At 48.9% G+C, this 27566-nt stretch overlaps 1 protein-coding gene across 2 annotated transcripts in view; it reads left to right on the top strand.

Annotated features, from left to right (window-relative positions):
* Window positions 1-631: 631 nt before the first annotated feature.
* LHFPL4 (LHFPL tetraspan subfamily member 4) overlaps window positions 632-27566 on the top strand; it is a 53643-nt gene continuing 26708 nt past the window's right edge. For both annotated transcript variants that reach the window (XM_053378518.1, XM_053378519.1), the window contains exon 1: window positions 632-1426. In XM_053378518.1, the coding sequence (XP_053234493.1) occupies window positions 1021-1426 (406 nt within the window). In that variant the 5' untranslated portion in view covers window positions 632-1020. The remainder of the gene's footprint in view (window positions 1427-27566) is intronic.

Consider the following 27566-nt stretch of genomic DNA (forward strand, 5'->3'; position numbering starts at 1 on the left):
ATGTAACCCGAGGTACAACTGTACTGCAAGGGCGGCTTAAAAGCACCTTAAATGAGATATCATAACACTAGAGCTGAGCCCTACTGGAGGAATGGGCTCTGCTGCTATTTTCTGGGAGGTGAGAGAGGAAACCTCAGCACCGCAAAACGGAATGGAGTCTTCCAAGCCGCTAGTCCACAGGAGGCTGCGTTATATGCCGCCTCGCTCAGGATGGCTATGATATTACGCCGACTTGGCTACAGCGCGCCTAGACTCCGGCCTCCTGCTCCACAGCCCACGTGCCCGCAGCCGGGCTCCGGGTTCCAATCCCCCCGGCGCATGCGTAGAAATGGATGCCGTCCGCTCAGCTCCTCCCTTGACCTGCTTGTCTGGGCGCATGTGCGCTGCGATCCCTTTTCCTCCTCCTCCTCCTCCTCCCCTTTTTAGGAAGCTGCCTGGGCGCTTCCTTCTCTCTACCTGATTTCCTCCCGCTCTGCCCTCCCCTCGCGCTCGCGCCACCGGGCTCGTGCGCGCGCGCGCGGGCAAGCTCCGGCCGGGCAAGTAAGCAAGCAAGCAGGCGGGCGGGCAGGCAGGCAAGGCAAGGCAAGGCAGGCAGGCGAGGAGGGAGGGAGGGAGGGAGGCGAGCAGGCAGGCGGGCGACCCAGCAGGAGCAACGACCCAGCCGGCGCCGCCGCCGCCGCAGCCAAGATGGAGTCGCGGCTGGCGCGGCTGGCGCTGCAGGGAGCGAGCGGGCGCGCCTAGGGCTCCCTCCCTGCCTGCCTGCCGCAGCCTCGCGAGCCCTTCCTGCCGCCCCATGGCCTGGCCTCCCTCCGGCGCCCCCTCGGGTCTCCCCTCGGCGGGGCTCCCGGGGCCCCTCCGCCTCGGCCAGTGAGGTGCTGCTGCTGCTGCTGGTGCCGCCGTCCGCGCGCGCGCGCCGGTGCGCCCCTCTCCTCCTCCTCCTCCTCCTGCTCTTCCTCCTCGCCGTCCCCGCGTGTCGCCGCCGCCGCCGGGGCCCCGCGCTCTGAGCCTCCCGGCCGCAGGATGCTGCCGTCGCAGGAGGCCTCGAAGCTGTACCATGACAACTACATGCGGAACTCGCGGGCCATCGGCGTGCTGTGGGCCATCTTCACCATCTGCTTCGCCATCATCAACGTGGTGGTCTTCATCCAGCCCTACTGGATCGGCGACAGCGTCAGCACGCCCAAGCCGGGCTACTTCGGCCTCTTCCACTACTGCGTGGGCAACGAGGGCAACAACCGCGAGCTCACCTGCCACGGCTCCTTCGCCGACTTCCGCAGCATCCCCTCGCGCGCCTTCAAGGCCGCCTCCTTCTTCGTGCTGCTCTCCATGGTGCTGATCCTGGGCTGCATCACCTGCTTCTCGCTCTTCTTCTTCTGCAACACGGCCACGGTCTACAAGATCTGCGCCTGGATGCAGCTGCTGGCAGGTAAGGGGGGAAGCGGGGCCTCGGGGGACCCCTCCCCACCCATACACAACTCTCTCTGCCCCCACCGCACACACCCCTCCCCAAAGGACCTTCCTCGCCCCACACGCAAGCCAACCCAAATTCCAAAGGAGGGAGGGGAAAGTGTCGAGATGGGGAAGAGTGGGGCACTTGCCCCCCAACTAGGATGGAACAGTGGGCAGAATTGGGATAACCAGAAGTTTGGGTGACCGGGTCGTTTTGCTAAATGGGGATGAACCTGATTTTAATTGGGCTGCATGGGAGGAAGACACACCGTGACTTAGGCTATTTTGGAACAATTAGTTGTTGCAGTCTTGTGCCGTAAAGCGATACCCGTTTTTCCAGGGCAGGAAGAGGCCAACAGAACCAGGCTTGACAGCTCCTTTACACTGGGATCAACATAACAGATGCCTCTCTGAAGGTTTGATGAGACCCACTTTAAGCCAATGTGGTGACCTCCACACATTTTGGGACTCAGTCAGCATGGCGGTTGGGTCAGGTGTGAGTGAGAGTTGTAGTCCAACAACATATGCAGGGTGCCATATTGGAATGGAAACTCTAGGGCCTAGAAAGACTTGCTAGCCTAGATAGAAAGACTTGCTAGCCTAGCCTAGAGTGCCCTTGTAAGTACTGGAACATAAGTGTTTCACTAAGCTTGTGGAATGTCTCTGGCTCTTGTGAGGTTGGGTGTGTGTGTGTGTGTGTGTGTGTGTATACACACCACAGTATGTATAGTAATCTGCCTGTCGGTGCTTCTCAACAAAGTGTGATATGTGAATCTTGATGTAATTTCCTCTGGGGTTAGGCTGAAATAAAGGACAACGCTCTGACATGCCTTTCCCTTTTCTCAGCGTTCAGATAAATTACTGGGAGCTCTTTTAAAGCTTAAACAGGAAATTCCTTCATCTTTAATTTTAAATGTATCCAAAGATGTATTGATTTAAAACCAGCTCAGAGACTAAATCCTCACCACAGGGAGCTGGAGAAATAATCCTGAGGATTGGTCAAGCATCTTGCTGCCTCCGTGGCTCTGTCCAGGGTGCTGAAGGCATCACAGGAGGAACTGACTGCACTGTGCAGAATTGTTGTTCGTTTGGTTGCAATGGCCAGGAAGGCTAGGAGACCAGGATCATAACCAAAAGGCACAGGCCCAGATTTCTGGACTTTAGGTCAGATAATGCAGACCTGGAGACAGGTGTAAATGAACATGTAAGGACTGATTGAGTAGGATCTGAAAGTCACTATCCTGAATTAAGGGGGGATCTCAGCAGGTGTATAACAAAAAGGGTCAAGAAGGGTGGACATCTCTTTTACAAATAGGTGCAAGAAGGCTGCCCCCTCCATTGTAAAAGCATTTTAAAGCTTAAGCTCTGGACTAAGTTGCAGGGGCCAGCCTAAGGATGGAAGACCTGAATTTTAAATGAGCCAAGATGCCTAGCTCAGCACTGAAGGAAGAGGTGATGAGTGAATATCTGATTAGCAGGAAAGATCTCTGTCTAAAAAGTGCAACTAGGCCTGGTTGGGTCAGTAATAAGGTTTTTGTTGTTGTTGTTGTTGTTAAGGATGGGAATGGGGGGCAAAGGTGGTCAGGGTGCCTCTTCCTCGTGATAGACCACATTTTAAATGATGGGGGTCAGGATATGCTGTAGTCTCCCCAGCAAAGCACAGAGATCCCAGCAAAGTTTCAATTGCACTGCTATGAAGGAGGTGTGGGTTGGCAGAGAAGCAAAGGTGGTTATGGGTCAATCAGGTGGGCTACTGGAGACCCACAGAGGTCTATACAATCCACCCTCTGCTCTGCTTCAGGCTTTCCCAACCCAATGCCACCCCCTCCGGATGTTGCTGGACTACAACTCCCATCATCCCTGACCACTTGCCTTTCTGGCTGGGGCTGATGGGAGATGTAGTCCACAACATCTGGAGGGCACCAGGTTGGAGAAGGCTCCTCAATTTGTACACATGCGGGGAAGCAATTGACAAGCTGCCTTTGCCTCTGCACTAGATATGGCCGGGGGGGGGCGGGACAACATTTGAAGATATGGCATTATTATGTTTAGATGTTTTTAATGTATTTATCTTGATATTTTATTTAATGAGCTGGTGGTTCATAAATATTCTTATAAGTATAAATAAATAAAAGTATCTAAGGGTATTGATGGAACATATCCACCACTTCCATGGATATCAAAGGCTCCTTTGACTCCTCCCTTGACTGCTGTTTTGTATAGCTCAGATATGGGGGAAGCTCTGTGGCGCTCCAGATGTTTTCGGACTACAACTCCCATCAGACCTGACCACTGGCTGTGCTGTCTGGGGCTAACAGGGGATTGGAAGTCAGCAGCATCTGGAGGGCTGTCCACGTTCTCCATCCCTGATGTAGCGAAAAGCCCACAATGCAGTTCCTGCAAACCCTTCTTAAGGCAATATCACCATTGTCCTGCACTGTCATGGGTCGGACTAGATGACCCTTGGGGGATCCTTCCAACTCTGCTATTATGTGATCATGCAATGAGAGGCTTGGTCTGGCAATGAGACTGGAGGCCCCGAGAAGAGAGGTGACCCCAGGTTGGTGCTCTCAACATGGCATACCTAGATGCCTTGTCCTTGGTGGGCAGGAAAGGGTTACAGCCCGGCCAAGTCTCCAGATAAGGACGTTCCACTCCCAAGCAGCACTTGGCATAGCAGATCGTATGTAACCCTTCCCCACCTCCATGGATCCTTGCCAGATTCCTTCAGTAGATTCTACCCACAAACCAACAGCACCGTTCCCTAGCCATTGTAGTGGAGAGTCAAGAATAAGACACTACTGAGTGGAAACTGCTTGATTCAGCTGCCAAAGAATTAGCAGAGCACAGAAGGAGCAGAAGAGGCTGCAGCTTGGAGAGCCACTGAGGTGGTGTAAGGATGGCAGTGGCAGGAGTGGAATTTTCAGCAGATGAAAGCTGTTTTCGGCCCATTAGCTGTCTTGTTCTAACTAATTGATGGACTAATGAGCCAGTGGTGGTTCATAAAACAGTTTTACAATGGAGGCTTTATTTATCAAAGGTAGCATTTTATCTTGGCTAGGTAACACAGTCAATTTATTTATTTATTTGTGTATTGAAAGGTGGCGGGATGTTCTCTTGAGCGCGTTACCTGACCCGAGTGCCTTAATCTGAACTGGGAAATGCCCTAGCCCAGATTGTTTGCAATAATGCCAGAGGCTCCAAACAACCGTTTCACAAAGCTCTGTTCTATTTACAATGAATTAGTCAACTAAACAGGGCTGATTTAATTGATTTATCAGTTCACCATCTAGCTAAAACAGGAAGCAAGCACAGCCTGAGCATGCTGGTGCTTGAGAATTTGTGTAGCCCATTCAAGCGGATGCATAAATGGAGACACGGCCGGGGCAGGGTAATCTGGCTGTGGAAATGACCACACAAAGCACAAACATCAGCGCACATTAGGTTAAGGAATGGGACAGATCAAGTTGGTGGACAGCGGAGACAAAATGTTGATCCTTTTCGCATTCTGCACCAATTATATGCATTCCAGTATAAGGCTGCCCAGGTGTCATAAACATAGTAATATGCAGTAGTACCTCTGGTTAAGTACTTAATTCATTCCGGAGGTCCGTACTTAACCTGAAACTGTTCTTAACCTGAAGCACCACTTTAGCTAATGTGGCCTCCTGCTGCCGCCGTGCCGCCAGAGCGCAATTTCTGTTCTCATCCTGAAGCAAAGTTCTTAACCTGAAGCACTATTTCTGGGTTAGCGGAGTCTGTAACCTGAAGCGTATGTAACCTGAAGCGTATGTAACCTGAGGCACCACTGTATGTGGGTGAACTTGCAAGAATAACTGGTTTGTTTGTCAAAAAATAAAGTTGCCCCCAAAATAAAGTTAACGATCCCCCCCCCAGCCGCCCCCTGCCCTCTGGTTACCCAGGGGGGAAATGGACAGATGGGGTGGAAGACTTCGCCTGCCCGACCGCTTGCTTTATTCTAAAAGCAGACCTTCAAGAAAAGTGGCTCACCAGAGAGTTGTGTTTCTTTTTATTCCGAGATCAGTATTTGAGAAACTACAGAAACTGGAATGATTCCTCCACGCACCAACCCCATCCAGCAAATAATAGGAGGAGAGAGCTATTCTGCTCTGGTCAGACCTCACCTGGAGTACTGTGTCCAGTTCTGGGCACCACAGTTCAAGAAGGACACTGACAAACTGGAACGTGTCCAGAGGAGGGCAACCAAAATGGTCAAAGGCCTGGAAACGATGCCTTATGAGGAACGGCTAAGGGAGCTGGGCATGTTTAGCCTGGAGAAGAGGAGGCTAAGGGGTGATATGATAGCCATGTTCAAATATATAAAAGGATGTCACATAGAGGAGGGAGAAAGGTTGTTTTCTGCTGCTCCAGAGAAGCGGACACGGAGCAATGGATCCAAAGTACAAGAAAGAAGATTCCACCTAAACATTAGGAAGAACTTCCTGACAGTAAGAGCTGTTCGACAGTGGAATTTGCTGCCAAGGAGTGTGGTGGAGTCTCCTTCTTTGGAGGTCTTTAAGCAGAGGCTTGACAACCATATGTCAGGAGTGCTCTGATGGTGTTTCCTGCTTGGCAGGGGGTTGGACTCGATGGCCCTTGTGGTCTCTTCCAACTCTATGATTCTATGATTCTATGAGAGGTATACAGGCAACTGCCCATTTACACATGTTCAACATGCGCACAACTTGTAAATGTGCATTACACCAAGCCCGGAAGTGAATTTTAAAAATTGCCAAAACATCCCCAGAAGAGCACAGAAAAGTCTGAAAACAGTGCCTAGCAATCCCATAGCCCAGGGGTCAGCAACCTTTTTCATCTGTGGGCTGGACCACCATCCCTCAGACCATGTGGGGTGCCAGACTATATTTTGAAGGGGGAAAATGAACGAATCCCTATGCCCCACAAATAACCCAGAGATTCCTTTTAAATTAAAGCACACATTCTACTCAAGTGAAAACACGCTGATTCCCAGACCGTCTGCGGGCCGGATTGAGAAGGCGATTGGGCCAGATCTGGCCCCTGGGCCTTAGGTTGCCTACCCCTGCCATAGCCTTTGCCATTGCAATCCCAAAAGCCTTTGCACTGACCGTTGAGGCCTGTGGTGTGTGGAGTTTGAGGAAGGAGATTGTGCGAGAGAGTTGGGCATCAGGTAAGTGCTGGCGGTTTTTTAAAGGTTTTCCAGAGATTTAAAGGGTGTCTGCAGGATTTTCCAGTGGGTGCTTCAATGATACGCGATTCCACATATGCGCCTGGTGCCTTGGAACGTAAGCCCTGCATAAATGGGTAGCTTAGAGATGCAGGTGGTGCTGTGGTCTAAACCACAGAGCCTAGGGCTTGCCGATTGGAAGGTCGGCGGTTCGAATCCCCACTACGTGAGCTCCTGTTGCTTGGTCCCAGCTCCTGTCAACCTAGCAGTTCAAAAGCACGCCAGTGCAAGCAGATAAATAGGTGGGAAGGTAAACGGCATTTCCATGCACTGCTCTGGTTTCGCCAGAAGCGGCTTAGTCATGCTGGCCACATGACCCAGAAAAACTGTCTGTGGACAAACGCTGGCTTCCTCAGCCTGTAAAGCGAGATGAGCGCCGCAACCCCAGAGTCGTTCACGACTGGACTTACTGTATTTTTCGCTCTATAAGACGCACCAGACCATAAGACGCACCTAGTTTTTGAAGGAGGAAAACAAGAAAAAAAATATTCTGAATCTCAGAAGCCAGAACAGCAAGAGGTATCGCTGTGCAGCGAAAGCCACAATCCCTCTTGCTGTTCTGGCTTCTGGGATACTGCGCAGCCTGCATTCGCTCCATAAGACGCACACACATTTCTCCTTACTTTTTAGGAGGGAAAAAATGAGTCTTATAGAGCCAAAAATATGGTAATGATCAGGCCTGTATTAGTAAATGAGAATTAGCAGACAAATAAAGGAACCAGTTTGGAGGCTGCAACTGAGGAACAACTAGCTAATCAGCTTACGGAGAAAACTCCAACTCTGCCTCCCCCTCAAGCTAGTGCCTTTCCTAGGTGTTTCCTAGATGTACCTTTTCTGCATGTTCCAGGTGTGTCACGAGGCCTAGAAACTTCCCCCTCTTCAAAGGAAGTAAATTAGGAACTGCGGGAGGTGATGGTCCCTGCCAATTGCATTTGCAGGGGTCACTGCGCTATAGAGAGAAAGAAAGAGGGAATGGCTTGAGGCCAGCCAAGCTGGAGGATCCTCATCCTGCTCTGCCAGATTATTTATTTATTATATTTGCTATAGTTATACTCCCCTTATTGTCCAACATTGGCTCCCAAAGCAGCTTACATTTAAAATCCCGTCACAAGATGCAATTTAAGGAAACATTTGCCTGCCTTCATAGTGAGGGATGAGGAAATGTGAGGTTTGCAGCTCACTATTCTGGCTTTTGGATGCAGGGCTAAACCACAGAGCCTAGGACTTGCCGATCAGAAGGTCGACGGTTCGAATCCCCGCGACGGGGTGAGCTCCCATTGTTTGGTCCCTGCTCCTGCCCGCCTAGCAGTTCAAAAGCATGCCAGTGCAAGCAGATAAATAGGTACCACTCTGGCGGGAAGGCAAACAGCATTTCCGTGCGCTGCTCTGGTTCGCCAGAAGGGGCTTAGTCATGCTGGCCACATGACCTGGAAAAAACCTGTCTGCGGACAAACGCCGGCTCCTCGGCCTATAGAGCGAGATGAGCACCGCAACCCCAGAGTTGTTCGCAACTGGACTTATCAGTCAGGGGTCCCTTTACCTTTACTATTCTGGCTTTTCATTCTTCTCCGTTCCATTGTTGTGTTGTTCTTGCCACAGCCTCTCCTGGCTAGTTCCTTCCTGCATTGTAACCAAATCCAACCGCTGAATCTTCACAACACAAAAGCTCTACAGTCGGTATATTGAGAGTGGCAGAGAGATGGTCAGCTCTGTTTTCTTCTCTGCGATGAAAGGACTTCTACCATACAGCTCAGCATGAGTTGGGGCCTGGGAACTGAGTGTGTCGGCTGCATGAGAGATGGTGGAGGGCAGAGGGATTGTCTTAGATAGGAGAAGTCTCCTATCTCACCTGCGCCCCGGCTTCCCAGTCACTAGTGGCTGCTGGGCCCTGCAGTGTCCCAGCCCAGTGAGAAAGGCTTTCTTCAATGAAGCTGAATGTTGGAAAAGTAAAGGCAGACAAAAGAAAGCACTTCTTCATAGAATTGTGGAGTTGGAAGGAACCACAAGGGTCATTTAGTCCAACTCCCTGCAATGCTGGATTCTTTTTGTCCAACGTGGGGCTTGAACCCACCACCCTGAGATCAAGAGTCTAACGCTCTACTGACTGAGCTATCACACTGTGCATAGTTGAAGTATGGAATCTGCTCCCTGAAGATGTAGTGATGGCCACCAACTTGGATGGCTTCAAAAAAACCCACAACCAGACAAATTCACTGAGAACAAGGCTATCAGTGATTAGTAGCCACTTTGGCTAGCTATGCACTGCCAGAGGAGATATGATTTTTGTTGTTTAGTCGTGTCCGACTCTTCGTGACCCCATGGACCAGAGCACGCCAGGCACTCCTGTCTTCCACTGCCTCCCGCAGTTTGGTCAAACTCATGCTGGTAGCTTCGAGAACACTGTCCAGCCATCTCGTCCTCTGTCGTCCCCTTCTCCTTGTGCCCTCCATCTTTCCCAACATCAGGGTCTTTTCCAGGGAGTCTTCTCTTCTCATGAGGTGGCCAAAGTATTGGAGCCTCAGCTTCAGGATGTGTCCTTCCAGTCAGCACTCAGGGCGGATTTTCTTCAGAATGGAGAGGTTTGATCTTCTTGCAGCCCGTGGGACTCTCAAGAGTCTCCTCCAGCACCATAATTCAAAGGCATCCATTCTTCGGCGATCAGCCTTCTTTATGGTTCAGCTCTCACTTCCATACATCACTACTGGGAAAACCATAGCTTCAACTATACGGACCTTTGTTGGCAAGGTGATGTCTCTGCTTTTTAGCCATCTTCAAATATCTAAAGGGCTGTTGCATGGAAGGTGGAACAAGCTTGTTTTCACCTGCTCTGGAGGGTAGGACCCGAACCAATGGATTCAAATTGCAGACAGGAGATTCTGACTAAACACCAGGAAGGCCATTCTGATGCTAAGAGCTGTTTGACAGTGGAACGGACTACCCCGGAAGGTGGTGGACTCTCCTTCGTTTTTTAAACAGAGGTTGGATGGCTATCTGTCATGGATACTTTAGCAGTGACTCCTGCCTTGCAGGGGGTTGAAAACAAAGGGGCACCCCCCCAGGAGAGATCTGGGCACTGTGAATATGGAGAGCACAAAGAGTTGGCGTATTTAGGTTAAAACAAGGCTTGCATTTCTCCCCTTCCTTTCCTAGGATAGGCAAGAGGGTTTGTGTTGTAAACAATGCCTGTCCTTAGATGGAAAAGAGAAATAAAGGAGTCTGCTTCGAAGCCCAGTTCTAGCAACGGGGAGCTAGAAGCAGTTTCGAGCGAGTTCAAGGCCATTTCACACTAGAGCCGGAGAACAGGCATCCCAGGGTTGAGTGCAGTCTCAACCCGAGAAGACAACGTCTCTGTTTGGAAACACTTTAAGTCTTCGCCGTCTAATTAGTGGCTAACAAATCAGCGAAGGCTCTAATTAGGGCTTCCCAGAAAACTCCAGCTTAAGAGGCACTGCCTCCCCCCCCCCCGCACCCCCCAGGAAGTGGGATCTAATTAGGAGAAAAGATGCTCCTGTTATTCCAAACAGAAAAAGACCAGCCATCTGCCCTGCTGGAAACCCCAGTAACTCAGAACCACAGAATGTGGGTTTTTCCCTTCTTCTTCTTCTTCTTTACAAAATTTTCCCTATTCTAAAACCAGCCACCGTGACGTGTTCCAGGAAGGAGGAAAAATAATCATAATAATCAGGTGGATGGATGACTGTGCTCCACGCTCACTTCAAAGTTTTGAGTCCAGTGCTGGCTGGCCCATTAGGGCAAGTGGGGCAATAAACTCAGTTTGCCCCTGACCAGCCCTCCTTACAGATGACCAGCTTTGTGGGTGTCGTGGGCTGTCAACCTCCTCTTTGGTCTTGCCTTTGTAGAACTCAGCAAGAAGGGAAATGGAGTCAAATGCAGGATTAGTTCATCATCATCATCATTTTTAATTTGTATACCGTCTTTCTATCTTACAACACTCAAGGTGGTTTACAAGCTGAAGAAACAAAAAATGTACATCTTATAAACAATCTAATGCAATACAAAAATGTGATAATAAAACGTAACTTTAAAATAGGCAACCTACATCAAAAAAGTAACATTCAACAATCATTAGAATAGTATTAAATAATAATAATAACATATAAAAGTTAAACAGAAATCCACTCAACAGTTACAATAAATAATTTCTAAACTATAGTCAATAAAAAACAGCAAGCCACAGTACATAAAATAATACAGTGGTACCTCGAGTTACATACGCTTCAGGTTACAGACTCCGCTAACCCAGAAATAGTATCTCGGGTTAAGAACTTTGCTTCAGGATGAGAACAGAAATCGTGCTCCGGCGGCGCGGCAGCAGCGGGAGGCCCTATTAGCTAAAGTGGTGCTTCAGGTTAATAACAGTTTCAGGTTAAAAACAGGCCTCCGGAACAAATTAAGTACTTAACCCGAGGTACCACTGTACAATACAAAATGAGAAGCAGAGAGTAGAGGGTAGAGCAAGGCAGGTGGAAGGAGGCCTTTCCTGATGAAGTCTCTCCCCTCACAGTTCTTCCTTCAGGAACAGCTCCCTTATGAGGACCCCAGTTTGTATGGGCTGGCCTGCCTCTCAGTGTTATTCTTTGGAGGCTCACCCCCAGCCTCAGTAGTAGTCATTGGCTATGGCTCCCCCTACTGTTGGCCTCCCGGCCTTCCGCCCTACCAGCCCCAGGAGGAACCAGCCTCTGCTTCCTGAGTCTCCCCAGAGTAATCAGTCGGGGAACCCAAGGCGAGAGTCTTCAAGGAGGCTGTGCACGCTTGAATCTTCCTTCCCCCTGCCTCTTCCTCCGCAGATGGTGCTTGTCATCTTTAATTGTGAGCCATTTGGGACAAATGCATTGGCGTAGCAGGTTTGGCAGAGGAAGCAGCCAGAGGGGCTGAAGGAGGAGCTGGGTGTAAACCGCAGGCAAATGCACACCATCATCATACACCTTGGCAGGGGAAAATGTGGCCGATGCATTTAGATAGCTGGGAAGCTACTCAGGTGCTGAGGCTCCGGCTTGCTCAGAGCCAGTGTGGTGTATTGGTTAGAGTGTTGGACTAGGACCTGGGAGTCCAGGGTGCAAAGCCCCGCTTGGCCATGAAGCTCGCTGGGTGGCCTGTTATTGCTCATGAGCTCTCTAGGTGACCTTGGGCCAGTCACTGCCTCTCAGCCTAACCTACCTCACAAGGTTGTTGTAGGGGTGGAAAGAGGAGGGAGTGAAGCATGTATGGCACCTTGAGCTCCTTGGAAGAAAAGGTGGGATATAAATGCAATAAATATACAACACCCCTGTCATTTGGGAAGCCTTTTGCCTCTTCTTCTTCTTCTTCTTCTTCTTCTTCTTCTTCTTCTTCTTCTTCTTCTTCGACGATCACTCGTAGCCAAGTAAGATTGTCTTCCATGAACAGTCTTAACAGTCAGTCTGGGAGTGACTATGCAGGCCAATTCTGGATCCACATGTCCTTCCACAGTGGGGACATAGGTTTCTAGGCAGGAGTTGATCTCGGTGTGGATTTGCCAAGTGTGCCTTCCTCTTAGCACATTTCTCCCTTTCGTCCTAAGTTTGAGCATCTTCAAAGTGCACGACACCTTTGGTAAAGGTTGTTCTCCAGTTGGAGTGCTCACAGGCCACTGTTTCCCAGCTGTCGGTGTTTATACTACATTTTTTAGATTTTCATTAAGAGAGTCTTTTTTAAAAGATTTGCCTTGAGACAGGCTTTAAACCTTTTTTGTTGACCACCAGCAATACGCTTTCCATTTTTAAGTTCGGAATAGAGTAGTTGCTTTGGAAGACAATAATCAGGCATCTGAACAACATGACCAGTCCAACGAAGATGATGTTGAAGAACCATTGCTTTGACACTGGTGATCTTTCCTTCTTCAAGTACACTGGCATTCGTTTGCCTGTCTTCCCAAATGACGTGTAACATTTTTCGGAGACACCGCTGATGGAATCTTTCGAGGAGTTGGAGATGGCGTTTATAAGTGGTCCATGTTTCACAAGCGTAGAGCAAAGTTGGTAGTACAATAGCTTTGTAAACAAGCATTTTGGTTCCCCTTCGAATGTCCCGGTTCTCAGACACTCTGCACTTCAGTCGGGAGAAAGCTGCACTTGCAGAGCTCAGGCAATGCTGGACGTTGGCCCTTGTGGAAAGATAACTACCCAGGTAGGAAAACTGATCAACACTTTCCAGTTTTACACCATTAAGTTGGATTTGTGGCGCCGCCAAGGGGTTGTTTTGTGCTTGTTGGTGCAGCACTTTGGTTTTTTGGATATTGAGCGATAGGCCAAGTTTTCCATAAGCTTCTGTGAAGATTGTCAAAGGGAAACTCCCCACTGGGGAAGACATCATATATCGAACAGATGGAAAGCCCTTTCATCTAAGTACAGTGGTGCCCCGCAAGACGAATGCCTCGCAAGACGAAAAACCCGCTAGACGAAAGGGTTTTCCGTTTTTGAGCTGCTTCGCAAGACGAATTTCCCTATGGGCTTGCTTCACAAGACGAAAACGTCTTGCCAGTCTTGCGATTTTTTTTCGCTCCCCCCCTTTTTCTAAGCCGCTAATAGCCTTTTAGCCGCTAAGCCGCTAAGCCTTTAATAGCCGCTAAACCGCTAATAGCGCTAAGCCGCTAATAGGGTTGCTTCGCAAGACGAAAAAACCGCTAGACGAAGAGACTCGCGGAACGGATTATTTTCGTCTTGCGAGGCACCACTGTAGACTGAAAGCAAAGAGTTTCAGACAAGGGCCTTTCCCTGGAATGCTAGGGCTCCAAGTAGGGGCCTTCTGCATGCCAAGCACCTTCTCTGTCTCTGTCTCAGTCCCTTGTTCCCAGCAATTGGTAATCAAAGGAGTGTGCTGCTTCAGAGCAGATTAGGAGCAGCCGGTGAGTCATATCAGCAAAGGGGTTTCCTTTGTTGCATTTTTTCCTAAGAGGACTGCTTCATTGCAGGTATGTAGGGAGGTCAGGCAGCCTCCTCTGCAGCAGAAGCCTGAAAGACTTAGATGAACACAGCCAGCAGGTGGACCTCGGAGGATGGGTGGAAAAGAGAGGGATGAGAGCCTGAGCAAAGCTCTTTCAGCATAGCTTTCTGGTGGTTGGCTTTGGTTTCGCAACGCTGTGCTCAGGCGGGCAGCGTTTCACTGGCCCCTGTGTCAGAGCGCCGCATGCCCAATTTCAGGCAGGGAGGCAGGCGGTGGTTGACCGTACCCTCTGGAGAAGGGATTTGGGAAGGGGGATCGACAGCTTACAGGAACTGGCACCACAGCCCAACGCAGGAACACTGGCTCAGCACAAAAAGCAAAGCAAAACAAAGCCTCCAGGAGCCCCTTGCCTGTGTTTTCTTCCCAGTAGCAGGCCTGACAAGAAGGTTGGTGGCGGATGTGGGAAGGGGGGGGGGAGAGGCGATAGATGGAGATTCTCCCTGGGGATCCAGCAGGGCAGCTGCAGCAAGAACAGGAGGGGAGAGAGAAGGAGGAAGGAGGAGCAGTGTTTGGGGGGGGAGGATTATTGCCTGGAATTGCTGTGTTGCAGATTCCGCGTTCCCAACCCCTCCACCTGCCCTGAGTTAAAACCGATACTTTTTCCAGGAAGGTGTCCCAACCAACAAAGAGACAGATAATTCTCCCCTGTAAAGCAAGGTGTACCAGATTTCTGTTCAGAGCTCAGCTCAGGTTTAGTCGACAGCAAGTGGCTTTCTGGTGGCAGTTATAGCAGTACAGCGAACCTCGGGTTACATACGCTTCAGGTTACAGACGCTTCAGGTTTCTGCTAAGCCAGAAATAGTACCTCGGGTTAAGAACTTTGCTTCAGGATGAGAACAGAAATTGTGCGGCGGCGGCGGGAGGCCCCATTAGCTAAAGTGGTACCTCAGGTTAAGAACAGTTTCAGGTTAAGAACGGACCTCCAGAATGAATTAAGTTCTTAACCCGAGGTACCACTGTACTGCTACTAACAATAATTTATATTTATCTGCCTCCCATCTGACTCGGTTGCCTCAGTCACTTTGGGCCACTTCCAACAAATTCATACATCAAACAGTAAAACATCAACCGTTAAAAAATTCCTCTACAGGGCTGCCTTCAGATGTCTTCTAAAAGTCAGAGAGTTGTTTATTTCCTTGATATCAGATGGGAGGGCGTTCCACAGGGCGGGCGCCACTACCGAGAAGGCCCTTTGCTTGGTTCCCTTGTAAACTCACTTCTCACAATGAGGAACCGCCAGAAGGCCCTCAGAGGTGGACTTCCGTGTCCAGGTTGAACTATGGGGGTGGAGATGCTCCTTGAGGTATACAGGGCTAGTATACAACAAATTGCACTGATAAAAGCTGCTTTTTTATACGGTGGTACCTCGGGTTACATATGCTTCAGGTTACAGACTCTGCTAACCCAGAAATAGTGCTTCAGGTTAAGAACTTTGCTTCAGGATGAGAACAGAAATCGTGCTCCAGCGGCGCGGCAGCAGCAGGAGGCCCCATTAGCTAAAGTGGTGCTTCAGGTTAAGAACAGTTTCAGGTTAAGTATGGACCTCCAGAACGAATTAAGTACTTAACGTGAGGTACCACTGTATATGCTGGGAAAGATGGAGGGCACAAGGAGAAGGGGGCGACAGAGGATGAGATGGTTGGATAGTGTTTTCGAGGTTACCAGCATGAGTTTGACTAAACTGCGGGAGGTAGTGGAGGACAGAGGTGCCTGGCGTGCTCTGGTCCATGGGGTCACGAAGAGTCGGACACGACTAAACGACTAAACAACAACAACAACAAAAACCACTGTATAGCATTTTAGATTGTCTCCCCCCACCACACACCCACACCCAAAGTGCTTTTCAATGTGCATTGTGCTTTATCCTTGTTGACAGCCGAGCTCACGTCATGGGCCTGTGGCAGAAGATGGTATAAAAACACTTCTTCCCGGTGGTGGATGTTCCATTGGGTGGAACAGCTCACCAAGTCTGCCCTCAGCCAGCGTCTATTTGTTTGCCTTCTTACTTGCATCCAGCCCACTGGATGTCAGCTTCCTCTTCCTTTGTCATCGTGTTGCGGCTTGTAGAAGCTGCCAGGGACAACATTAGTTGAATCTGCCTATCTAGTGCCACCTACTGTTGGCCTCCGGGCTTTCCACCCATCACTATTGCTTCCCAATGCCAAACTTCATACCTTTTTATTTCTGATGTCATTTTTATTGACGATGGCTCTTGTTCTGTAAAAAAACGAAACAGCATTATTAAAAAAAGACGAAGACAAAATGATGCAAAGACTAAATAAACCATTCATCATAATTACAACAAACCAAGTATTTTCTCAACAGCAGCAGGTGCGTTGTTAAGATGCAATATATACTTGCTCTGAATTTTCCATTTTAAAAAATCCAACCCATAAATAAATGCATTTACTTCCAAAATGACTGCATCTAAGGTATATTAGCGTCCCTTCACATAACTAGATATTTCGTCCATTGCAGCTACATTACTCAAATCTATGCATCCACTCCATCACATTAGGTAGATTTGCGTCCTTACAAATATTTGCTGTGGAGATTTTCGAAGCTACCAGATAAATTGAACCAAGGTCGTGATCTTCCCTCCTAACGAAACCTTGAACACATCCTAAGAATAAAACACCAGGTGCATCCAGAAAAATGCAAGCGAGGCAACATCTCTACCCAGTTTTTCATTTGAAACCTGGGCATCTTCGGCTGACATAGCTGGCGATCCACCGAGCTGAATGCAGCCCCACCAGCCATGCAGGCTTCCTCGCCAGATACTTAACAACTCTCCCCTCCTTTTGGTTTATTTACCGGTAGTTTCTTTGGCAGTTCCAGATGGGTGACGAAAACAGGGAGCTTCTCAAGCCCTGGGTGGACCCCCGTTTGTGGCTTGTGAGCTGCAGTTAGCTTAGCACAGGCATGGCCAAACTTGGCCCACCAGCGGTTTTGGGACTACAACTCCCATCACCCCCAGCTAACAGGACCAGTGGTCAGGGATGATGGGAATTGTAGTCCCAAAACAGCTGGAGGGCCAAGTTTAGCCATGCCTGCCTTAACAGGTCATAGACTGTACAGGCCTGCTCTATCCAGTGCACCAGTGACATAGGCAGGGAGAACTTGGGACCAAACGCATCCCTCCAGGCCTTTCTGTCTGGACCCTGAGGTCTCTCCCCCTGCCACACACCCCTACCTGGCTACAGCCACTCAGCAGCCTTGCTTCACACCTTCCTAATTTTCCTGGTCTCTGGCCCTGTCCACCGCTGGCATGTGGCCCCTGGAAAGTTGCCCAGAAGGCTCAAAAAGGTTCCCCATCTCTGGGTTACCTTTGTGAACATTAAGTCACTGTTAGAATTGTTGGCATCTGTCTGTCTCAAGAGACAATGGAGTGTGCCTTCAGGGGTGAAGTCAGACCACTGTGTTAGCAGCACTGAAGTGACATCTCGGGGCCACGTGCCCTGCCAGTCTCCTAGCTTGGCCCCAAGGGAGGGCATATCTTCATAATAAACGTATTGTTGCTTTCACTTCCATGTTTAACTTATCATGGCTTGCCCCAAAGTATCCTGGGAATTGTTGTTTGGTGAGAGTCCTAAGTATTAAAGGTTCCTAGCATGCGCAAACACACTCACACATAGTCGGTGATGCCTGTTGGTTATGGGGAAAGCTGGGCCGAACACAAACAGAGGAAGATTATCAGGTGTGCAGGACGGAGAGTCAGGAACTGATTTAGAGCAGCCTGACTGGTTGCAAGGCAGCAGTCCCTTGCTTCTAGGTTATTCTACCCTGGAGGGGCTCCAGATCATTACACATTGCTGCTGTATATACTGTGCTCGCCTGCCAGGTAGCTTTGCGGGTGGGTGGATCTATATTCTGTATGCTGGGAAAAGCCAAGGTCTACGCTTGGAATACCTTAATAGCCGTCATTTATACTGCCCTACAGGATGTTATCTGGAGGTTTTACTTTCGGGAGGGAAATCTCCTAGCAAGGACAGCCGGACTGGATGACCTGATACAAAAAAGGACAAAGCTCTTTTTCTTCGTAGTTGTGCAAAAGCAGCAATTTCAACAGGTGTGTCTCTGGGGAACAATACAGGGCTGCCAGCTTTACCAGCAGCCTCTGCAGCTGTGCCACCAATAGCCATCAGAGGTGTGTGCAGATTTTAGGAGCCAGTGTGGTGTAGTGGTTAAGAGCGGTAGACTCGTAATCTGGGGAACCGGGTTCGCGTCTCCGCTCCTCCACATGCAGCTGCTGGGTGACCTTGGGCCAGTCACACTTCTCTGAAGTCCCTCAGCCCCACTCACCTCACAGAGTGTTTGTTGTGGGGGAGGAAGGGAAAGGAGAATGTTAGCCGCTTTGAGACTCCTTAGGGTAGTGATAAAGCGGGATATCAAATCCAAACTACTACTACTACTACTACTACTCCTCCTCCTCCTCTTCTTCTTCTTCTTCTTCTTCTTCTTCTTCGAGGTGGTGGCATTTATCCCCATGTCGCACTACTGCTGTCTGCGCATCAGGTTGAAGCCTCTGGGAGCAGGCTAGGCTGGTTATGCGCCCCCAATTCAGCTGGCACTTTTAGTGAGGAAAACTGTAACCTACACCATATTCTCCTCTTCTCCAGGTTCTCTGTCTTCCTTTCCATCTGATCTCATCCTTTTATTTTTTTTTAAAGGATATTTATTGAAATTTTCAACTTTAATACATTAAAAAAGAATCAAAAAAGAAAAAACAAAAAAAATTAAAAACACATAAAGTTCACAATCCTTATTTTTCTATAACATATTTCCCTGACTTCCCCACACCTCCCCTTCTTATATTCCAATTCAAATTGTTAGTTCAGCAAGTTCTTATAATTTTTGACCTTTTTCTATTTAGTTCATTTTAAAAAACCAATTTTACCTTATCCAAACTTAAACATCAATACTTATACATCAGTACTCATTCTTAAAACATTTTTCTAAAGTCGACCCAAATTCCCTTCCACGAATTCCCCAATTTTCATACAAATAACAAAGCAAAGTAAAAACAAAACAGATTGTAATTATGCACCCTTTGGATTCCCAAACTCCACCCCCCCCTTTCCCGGTTTCAATCCCCAACAAATGTCCATCAGTCTTAGTCTACTATCAGCCTGGAGATCTCACGTCCGAGGCTCTTAATTCTCTCTCAATTCCTCTCTGCCGGTTTTTTTGATAGTCCTTAATATTAAACACCAGATCTTGTAGAAGCTCTGGCCCAACGGGATCCATGTTTCTTCCAGCCAGACCTCCATACTTAAAAGTGGAGCCCGAATCTTGTTTCTTATTCCTTTCAAGTCCAAATGTCCCCAAAGCTCCAACTTCCACCTTAAACAAATTTGTAATCCTTGGGTCTTCAGATCTCCACATAAGGAGATCTCTCCATTCTTCAATCTCCAATTCGGACCAGATTTTCGACATCAAGTTCTTATTTTCCTTTGTAGCCATCATGTCAGGCCTCTGGCTCTCCTTTGTCATCTGCAAAATTACAGCTCCTCCTTCCTTTTCCTCAAGAACAACATATATCTCCTTCTCCACACTCTCAAAGCTCTCAAGTTTCTCTTTTTGTCCAGCTGCATGGACTTCCTGAATCAAATCCTTATCAAATTCAGTGATGCTGTTTACTGTTAAGTTCAGAGTTGCAACATTTGTAGCCAAAACATCAATTTGGCCTTGTAACTTTCCCAAGAGAACAAAAACTCTGTCCAATTCAGCTTGAATTTTCCCTCCTCCAGCCATTCTTGTAATGTCCCAAATCCCCCTCTAGAGGGATTTTGGTAACTTAATATTCATTCCAGTTCAAATCCAAAAATCATGTTAGTTTGTATCAGTTCTTCCTTGTTTTCAACAAATTGTAACCAAATTGTAACAAATATAACCAGCAGAAGCAACAGAAACAAAGTTCTCTTTTCCCGTCTTGACAGCTAATTTGACAGCTGTCAAACTCTTCAATACCTCATCAACAGGCTCTCTCGCGGAGCACTCCCGGGTCCGGGGGGGTGGCACTTCAGCTCCCAAGATTAGCTCTTTATCCTCCAGTAAGATTTCTTATACTGCCAAATCGTGAAATTAATGTCTTTTACCAAATAAAAAAAGAAGGGGTTCTCTCGACCTTAGTTAGCAGGTACTTGCTTTAGATTATTTACAAGACGGGGAGACGGACTTCCTGTTTGCGCCTTCCCTGATTGTGCCTAATTAAAAAAAAAAAATTCTTTACAATTCCAATTTCCGTACTACTCACGGGTTGTTGCTTTAAAGTCCAATTGCTCACAAAAAGAAGTCAGCGCTCTCCAACCATGGCAATGCGGCTTCACTCCGCAGGAGAAGCAGTCGACTCTCAGCACCGCGCCGCTCACCCCGTCCCCCGTTCCGAAGCCTTTAAAAAGGCTCCTTCGCAGGTTGGGGGGCGCAAATGGTGCCCGCCGAGTCACCAGGTTCACAGGCTTCACTGCCTGTGATTTTTGAGGGTCTCCACGTCACCGCAGCGGCAAGACCCAATCCTGCGGAGCCGATTCCCTCCGGAGCTCGGAGGGAATCCGCCATTAGCAGATGGTGCTAACCCGGAAGTCCTGATCTCATCCTTTTAGTTGGGGAACATAAGACCTGGGGTGGTATTTAGCTAACTTTTACTCAGGGTAGGCCCACTAAAATGGCCAAGTTAGTCAGAGCCATTAATTTTAATAGGACTCCTCTGAGTAAAAGTTTTGACTGCAAGCCCTGGTTGCCACATGCAGCAGAAATGAGCTGGTATAGTCCTGAGGTGTCAGAGTGGACTGTACCACCATAGGATCTGCTCAGGATTATTGGGCCTAATGAGCACAGCAACTCATCTCCGGCAGATCTTGCCCCCATGCTGAGACTGAAGGTCCCCTCCTCCCCACAGTTGCCTCTCCCCTCCAATCCAGGGTTTTCCCCAAGCAATCTGAGACTGCGCCTGCATGATGTTAGCTACTCCTCTGTCCTCTTCATGCCTCTCCTGGTTCTGGGAGATGAGGTGGGGAGAGGAGCTTGTTGCAGCAGGATGGAGAGACAGACACCTGTGACTCTTCACTAGCCAGACTCATCTCTTGCCTCTTGGCAATCTCCGTCCTTTCCTGCTTCTGCCTCTGGTTCTGGACTCCTCTCTGCCGCAGAGTCCCCCTGCTCGCTAAGCCCTGTTATCTCTCATCTTTTGACACCTCCTCCTCCCAGTCTTCTCCTCCTGACCCCTCATCACCAACCCCCAACCAGTCTTCACCAGTCTCCTTCTTCCCTTGGGGGTTCCCCAGCTGGACCATTCCTCTGCGTCCAACCAGTCCCTGACATTACAGTGGCCAGTCACAGGCCAATGGGAAGCCACCAGAAGGACCAGGGTGCAGCAGCCACTCTCCCTGTTTGTGATTCCCCCAGCAACTGGCGTTCAGAGGCCTACTGCCTCCGACAGAGGAGGTGGAACATCCTAGGCGATGGGCACTGCTTGGCCTCCAAGGGAGCTCCTAATCAGGAAGGTTGAGGAAGCCCGAATGACAATAACTGCTTTCCCCTCTTGGTATTGCACCAGGGCGGTAGAAGCCAGGCCTTACCTGCTGAACCTCATCCTGTCATGTGGCCGCTAACGCCACAGGAGCCTGTTTAGGGGTCAGCAGCTGGGAACAGTAATCAGAAGGCCGCACACGGCTGCCAGCAGCATGGCTGCCTGCCACATTCTTGCATTCCTCCAGACTGCACTGCTTTTGTGCTTCCCCTCCGCCCCGGCCCTTGTGGCTTATTGCTTGCTTATTCCTCATTTGTTCAGCATCGGCTTTGACGCTTCGTTCTATGACAGCACCTCATCTTTAACACCGGAGGGGGAGAAGAGAAGCAGGGAGAGAATGAAAACAAAAGCACAGCATTTTGCTCCTGTGTCCTTGGTGGCTCAAGGCAAAGCAATCATTCTCCAAATAAGTCTGCCTCTCCCCTTAATTGCTCCCTTCATGTCCTGGTGCTGCAGCTGATGCACAGATTCGCTTCTAGGAACCGTGCTGCCTGCTTCTCTCTTTGTCCTTAAGCTGCCGGTCCCTGGGTCAACCACACTGCCTTTACTCATCCCCAATGGGAAATGTGTGCCCCTCCAGATGTGGCTGGACTACAGCTCCCATAATCCCTTGCAGCTGGTGAGGCATGCTGGGTGTGACCGGGTCACGCAGGACCCTGGTTTCTTAATCTCCACCATTTCTCCAAGCCAGACAATCTCCCTCCTGTTCTATTAAAATGTGAAAGGGGTATCTAAGTGCCCACCTGAGATCCTACCTGGTGCCCAGACCGTGGCTCTCATTGGTCAGAAAGAGCCATGGGTCTCCTGCTCTAGGAAAGGGGAGACAGCCTTTAAAAGGTGCAATGCTCTTGAAGCTTTAACTCTCTCTGTCATCATGAATGTTGTGTCTGCCCTGAGATCTATGGGTATAGGACGGTATAGGTAAAGGTAAAGTAAAGGGACCCCTGACCATTAGGTCCAGTCGTGACCGACTCTGGGATTGCGGCGCTCATCTCGCTTTATTGGCCAAGGGAGCCGGCCTACAGCTTCCGGGTCATGTGGCCAGCATGACTAAGCTGCTTCTGGCCAACCAGAGCAGTGCACGGAAACGCCGTTTACCTTCCCGCCGGAGTGGTACCTATTTATCTACTTGCACTTTGACGTGCTTTCGAACTGCTAGGTGGGCAGGAGCTGGGACCGAGCAATGGGAGCTCACCCCGTTGCGGGGATTCGAACCGCCGACCTTCTGATCGGCAAGGCCTAGGCTCTGTGGTTTAACCCACAGCGCCACCCACGTCACAAATTGAATAAATAAAATAAAATCATCATCAGGGACCTGGGCCAGATCTTCTAGAGCAACTGGACGGAGGCTGGCCATTTTTGCTGCCTACTCACAAGTAGACAGAGACCATTGTGTTGCTAGTATGTAGCCTAGAAGTAAGTAGGCCAGAGACTGAGAGGAGATACAATGTCCATTGTCAAGTATCTGAAGGGCTGTTACACGGAGGGTGGAGCAAGCTTGTTTTTTCCTCCAGAAACCCAAAACCAACGGCTTTAAGTTACAAGAAAGGAGGTTCACACTAACCATCAGGAAGATGCTGGACAGTAGAACAGACTCCCACAAGAGGTGGTGGATTATTCTTCTTTGGGGGGTTTTTAGGCAGAGGTTGCGTGGCGAGTTCCCGACCCCTCCAGGTGGAAATAATGACACACAACACAATTATTAAGGTTAATGGGCTAAATAAGGCCACAACTTTATTGGTTACAGGTGATGAGCGGTATTGGCTTAGGCATTGGTCCTAACCGACTATATCCGACTCCAGCCCGTCTGCTTGAAGTCCAGGAAGGGTTAACCACCAGTAGGGGGAGTCCTGCTGATGCACATCAACTAGAAACTCCCCCGGGGTCACCGCTAGGGGGCGTGCCTTAGGCCCTAACCTCCTTAGGCTTTGGACAGGACCACCCACCCCCCCGGAATCCTTTAATGGACTACCCTTCAATATGTGGGACAGGTGATGGCTCTACCTCCCCTCTTCCATCTACAGAACAATACCAGTGCCTAACCGCCAATACCCAGAAAGTTGTGACGATTTGCTACGAGGTTGGCGAAAACCAGGAGCAGCTGGTGGACAGCAAAGAGGGCAGGCCACGCCCCTGAGCCAGCCAATTGACCGGCTAGGGAGTGACGCGGCCGGGAATCCCCCCAATCGCATGGGACTGGTCTCCACCCGCCTCCTTAGGCAGAAGTGGCTTTGTTTGGCCACCTGTCATGGATGATCTAGTTGAGATTCCTGCATTTCAAGGGGTTGGACCAGGTGACCCCCAGCATCCCTTCCAACTCTACAATTTTATGATTCTAAGTAGTCAGGTTTTGGAGTCATTGGGCTCTTTTTGCTTTGAATGTTTCTGTTGGACCCAATTGCCCTATTCCTAACATATCCCTAGTAAATTTTCCAATTAGACTTGTGGAGTCGGTGTGCGTGTTTGCCACATTCGAGAATCCCTAGTCATCCACATCACTTTTGAGTTTCACTCTTAAGACCACGGCTACGGTGGGTAAAGCCAGGAATTAGCCTGTCCTTGGGGAGAAGCAGAGGGCTCTGTGTCAATTGCAAAGGGTTGACCGGAAGCAGGAGGTGTGCTCATCCGGGATCCCAGGATTTACCAATTCTTTGGATGTCCCCAGTTTCCCCGCTGCCACATGGTAAGACTCAGCTGGCAGTACTGCAGGGCTGTTGTACAGCAGTTGCGCAACAAAGGGGTGTGAGAGAGACTTCTGACTGGTCCCTCTTCTGCACAGATGGGGGTTAGAGTCCAGTGATGAACATCTGGAGAGGTACCAGGCTCCTACATCCCTGTCTCTTGCCAGTGGAGGACTCCTCTATACCCATTTGTTGTCTTATTTATTTCTGGGAAAGGGCCATAGGTCTGTGGTAGAGCATTTGCTTTGCATGCCAAAGGTTCCAGGTTTAATCCCTGGCATCTCTGGGTAGGCTTGGAAATGCTCCCCCCTTCTGCCACTCGTGGTCCCTTCCAACTCTATGATTCTGTGAAATGGATCAGTGGTTTGACTCAGGATAAAGCAGCTTCCCATGTTCCGATCTTTCCTGTAAGGAATGCAAAGGGATGCCCATGGTTCTCACGCACCCTGTGCTTACCCTCACAACAACCCTGCGAGGTTGGGGCTGGCTTGGAGGTCGCCCAGTATGCTTCATAGGAATCCTGTGCCTCATCAGCCGGATAGCTCAGTTGGTTAGAGCACGGTACTGACAACGCCAAGGTTGCAGGTTTGATCCCTGTAAGGTACAGCTGCATACATTGGCTCCCAGTATGTTTCCAAGCACAATTCAAAGTGTTGGTGCTGACCTTTAAAGCCCTAAAAGGCCTTGGTCCAGTATACCTGAAGGAGGGTCTCCGCCCCCGTCGTTCGACCTGGACGCTGAGGTCCAGCTCCGAGGGCCTTCTGGCAGTTCCCTCACTGTGAGAAGTGAGGTTACAGGGAACCAGGCAGAGGGCCTTCTCAGTAGTGGTGCCCGCCTGTGGACTCCCTCCCATCAGATGTCAAGGAGATAAACAACTACCTGACTTTGAGAAGACATCTGAAGGCAGCCCTGTTTAGGGAAGTTTTTAATGTTTGATATTTTATTATGTTTTTAATATTCTTTTGGGGGTCGTCCAGAGTGGCTGGGGAAACCCAGCCAGATGGGTGGGGTATAAATAATAATAATAATAATTATTATTATTATTATTATTATTATTATTATTATTATTGCTCCTGCATTGCAGACTGTTGGACTAAATGAATCTCAGAGTCCCTTCCAATTGTATAATTCCGTGATTCTAAGATCAACAGCCTGTGCACAAATAAAACGAACGGGGGGTGGGAAGAGATGATACCACTGCTATTAAATAAGCACTGTTTTTGATGGAGTTCATAGCATTGTAGAGTTGGAAGCGACCCTGAGGATCCTCTAGTCCAACCCCCCCTTGCAATGCAGGAATGTCCCATAGGGGGATCAAACCTGCGGCCTTGGCACAATCAGCACCACGCTGTACCCAGCTGAGCTGTGTCCTGCTTGGCAGTGCTGGGCTCAAGCTAGCCAAGAAAGACCTGCTGTGATTCTTACTGAAGGAAGGTCACATCAGGGCACTCTCCAATCCAAGTACCTCCCCCCCCCCAAGAGTCTTAGTGAGCTGGACTCTTCCTCCCCATCACTTCCCATATTGTCCTCTCCTCCCCCCCCCCCGCCGCCGCCTTTCCTCTGCCCTTTCTGCCAAACTGGGCTTTTAATCCTCGCCCTATTAGGACGGGGTTAAAATGCGTCACACAGAGGCTTTAGTCCTTTTTAATGACACATCTGTTAATTCGGCAGCCTGGCAACATCTGGAACCTAAAGTCACTTTCTCCCACGGAATGTCATTTCCCTACAGCTTAGTCCCTCTCCCTGAGCTCCTGTCGCCCACACACAGAACTCTCCCTTCCCTTCTTTTACCTCAGGAGACGGCTGGCCCTTTTGCCAGGATTGTCATTCCGGCGAGAAAGAGATTTCTTGGACAGGGGGGCAGGGGGAGGAGAGAAGATTGACAGCGCAAACCTCTTGGAAATAAATTTCGCAATTAAATGTAAACGTTTCAGGATGCCTAACAAACAGAGACATGGGTTCTCCTGAGGTATAAGGGCATGTGGTCTGAACATACAGGGAAAAGCACATTTGTGCTTGTGTGGGGGGTCGTCCCCCCCACCCCCAAATGGCACTCGTGCCCCCAGGCAAAAAACGGCTGCGTCCGTTTGCTGTTTTCTGCTCTCTCTTTCGCCAAGGGAAAGGTGTGTGGAGAGTTCAAGAGAAGGTTTCTTCAGAGAACAAATATCTGCGGTGTCGTTGTGATAATCTGCCCCTTCACAAATGTTCAGCTGGAGCAGAGATTATGGAGGTGCAGAAATAAGCACACGTAGCATACTGGGCCTGCCTTCAACAACTTCGTGCTCTCTTCAGCTGTTTGTGGACTACAACTCCCATCACCCTCCAGCTGTCGCAACTGGGGGCCAGCCAGCTTGGGTTGATGGGACTTGTAGTTCAAAACATTTGGGGAGAGCATGAAGCTGGCGAAAGCTGTACTGGGTTTACAGCACAATCCTTATCCAAAACAGTTCTGATCCCAAACAAATACAGGCTACTCTCGAGAAGTTTTTAATGTTTGATGTTTTATTACATTTTTATATTTTGCTGGAAGCCGCCCGTAGTGGCTGGGGAAACCCAGCCAGATGGGCGGGGTATAAGTAATAAAATTATTAGCATTATTATTCATATATATATATGATTTTTATTGGTTTTACATTACGTAACATCATACCCTCTGATTTTATCTCTTTGGCTTCACTGAGCCTAATGGCTTCCCTTCCTCCCGTCTGATAGTTTACAAAATTTAACTTTACATCTTTACAATTCGCTTCGTTTCCTATCCTTGTTATAGCATTACCTAAAATATTGTATTACTCAACCTATATAGGTAGCAATTTCATCCTACAAATCTTCAGATAACCCTGCTAATGACGGTAATTATTATTATTCCTAGGAGTTAGGTCTCCTTACGCTCCAGACTGAGGCTAGCAGTATGATTCTTTGCATGCCTACTCAGAAGTAAATCCTGTCACGTTTTCATGGTACTTACTCCCGTGGTGAATGCGTAAACCGACTCCCAAGTCAGTTTCAGGTATTTCGGTCCCATCTGCGCCAAACGTTTTAAAGAGTATCATACCACTTTGAAAAGTTGTGGCTCCACCCACCCCAAAAAAATAATTCCTAGAAATTGTAGTTTGTTAAGGGTGTTATGAATTGTTAGGAGACCCCTAACACCTCAAGGTCTGCTTCTCCCCATATGAACCGATCCAGACTCTGTGCTCATAATCTGAAGCCCTTCTTCGTGTGCCTCCTCCACAAGAGGTCTGGAGGCTGGCAATACGAGAGCAGGGCCTTTTCTGTGGTGGCTCCTCGTTTGTGGAATCCTCTGCCCCAGGAGGTTCAGTTGGCATCTTGCTTTTATATGTTTAGGCACCAGGCAAAAAACGTTCTTCTTCCATCAGGCCTTTGTCTGATTAACATTCTATGGGCTTTTAAGTTTGTTTGTGAAGGGGGGAGACCTATTGTTTTGTTGTTTTTCTTTTAACTATTTATTTGTGTTTTTTATCTTGTATTTTTTTATCTTGGGAATGACTGCCCTGTGATCTTTTGACGAAATATATAAATCTAATTAATAAAGCAATTAATAAATATTGCCCTCACTGAGCTACAACTCCCGGGGATCCTTGGGAAGAGGGTTTGATTGTTAAACCAGTCCAGGGAATTGTAGTTCTTTGAGGGGAATACAGTGGTACCTCGGGTTAAGAACTTAATTCGTTCTGGA

The sequence above is a fragment of the Podarcis raffonei genome, chromosome 2 (genome assembly GCF_027172205.1).
Source record: "Podarcis raffonei isolate rPodRaf1 chromosome 2, rPodRaf1.pri, whole genome shotgun sequence".
In the NCBI taxonomy this organism is placed as follows: Eukaryota; Metazoa; Chordata; class Lepidosauria; order Squamata; family Lacertidae; genus Podarcis; species Podarcis raffonei.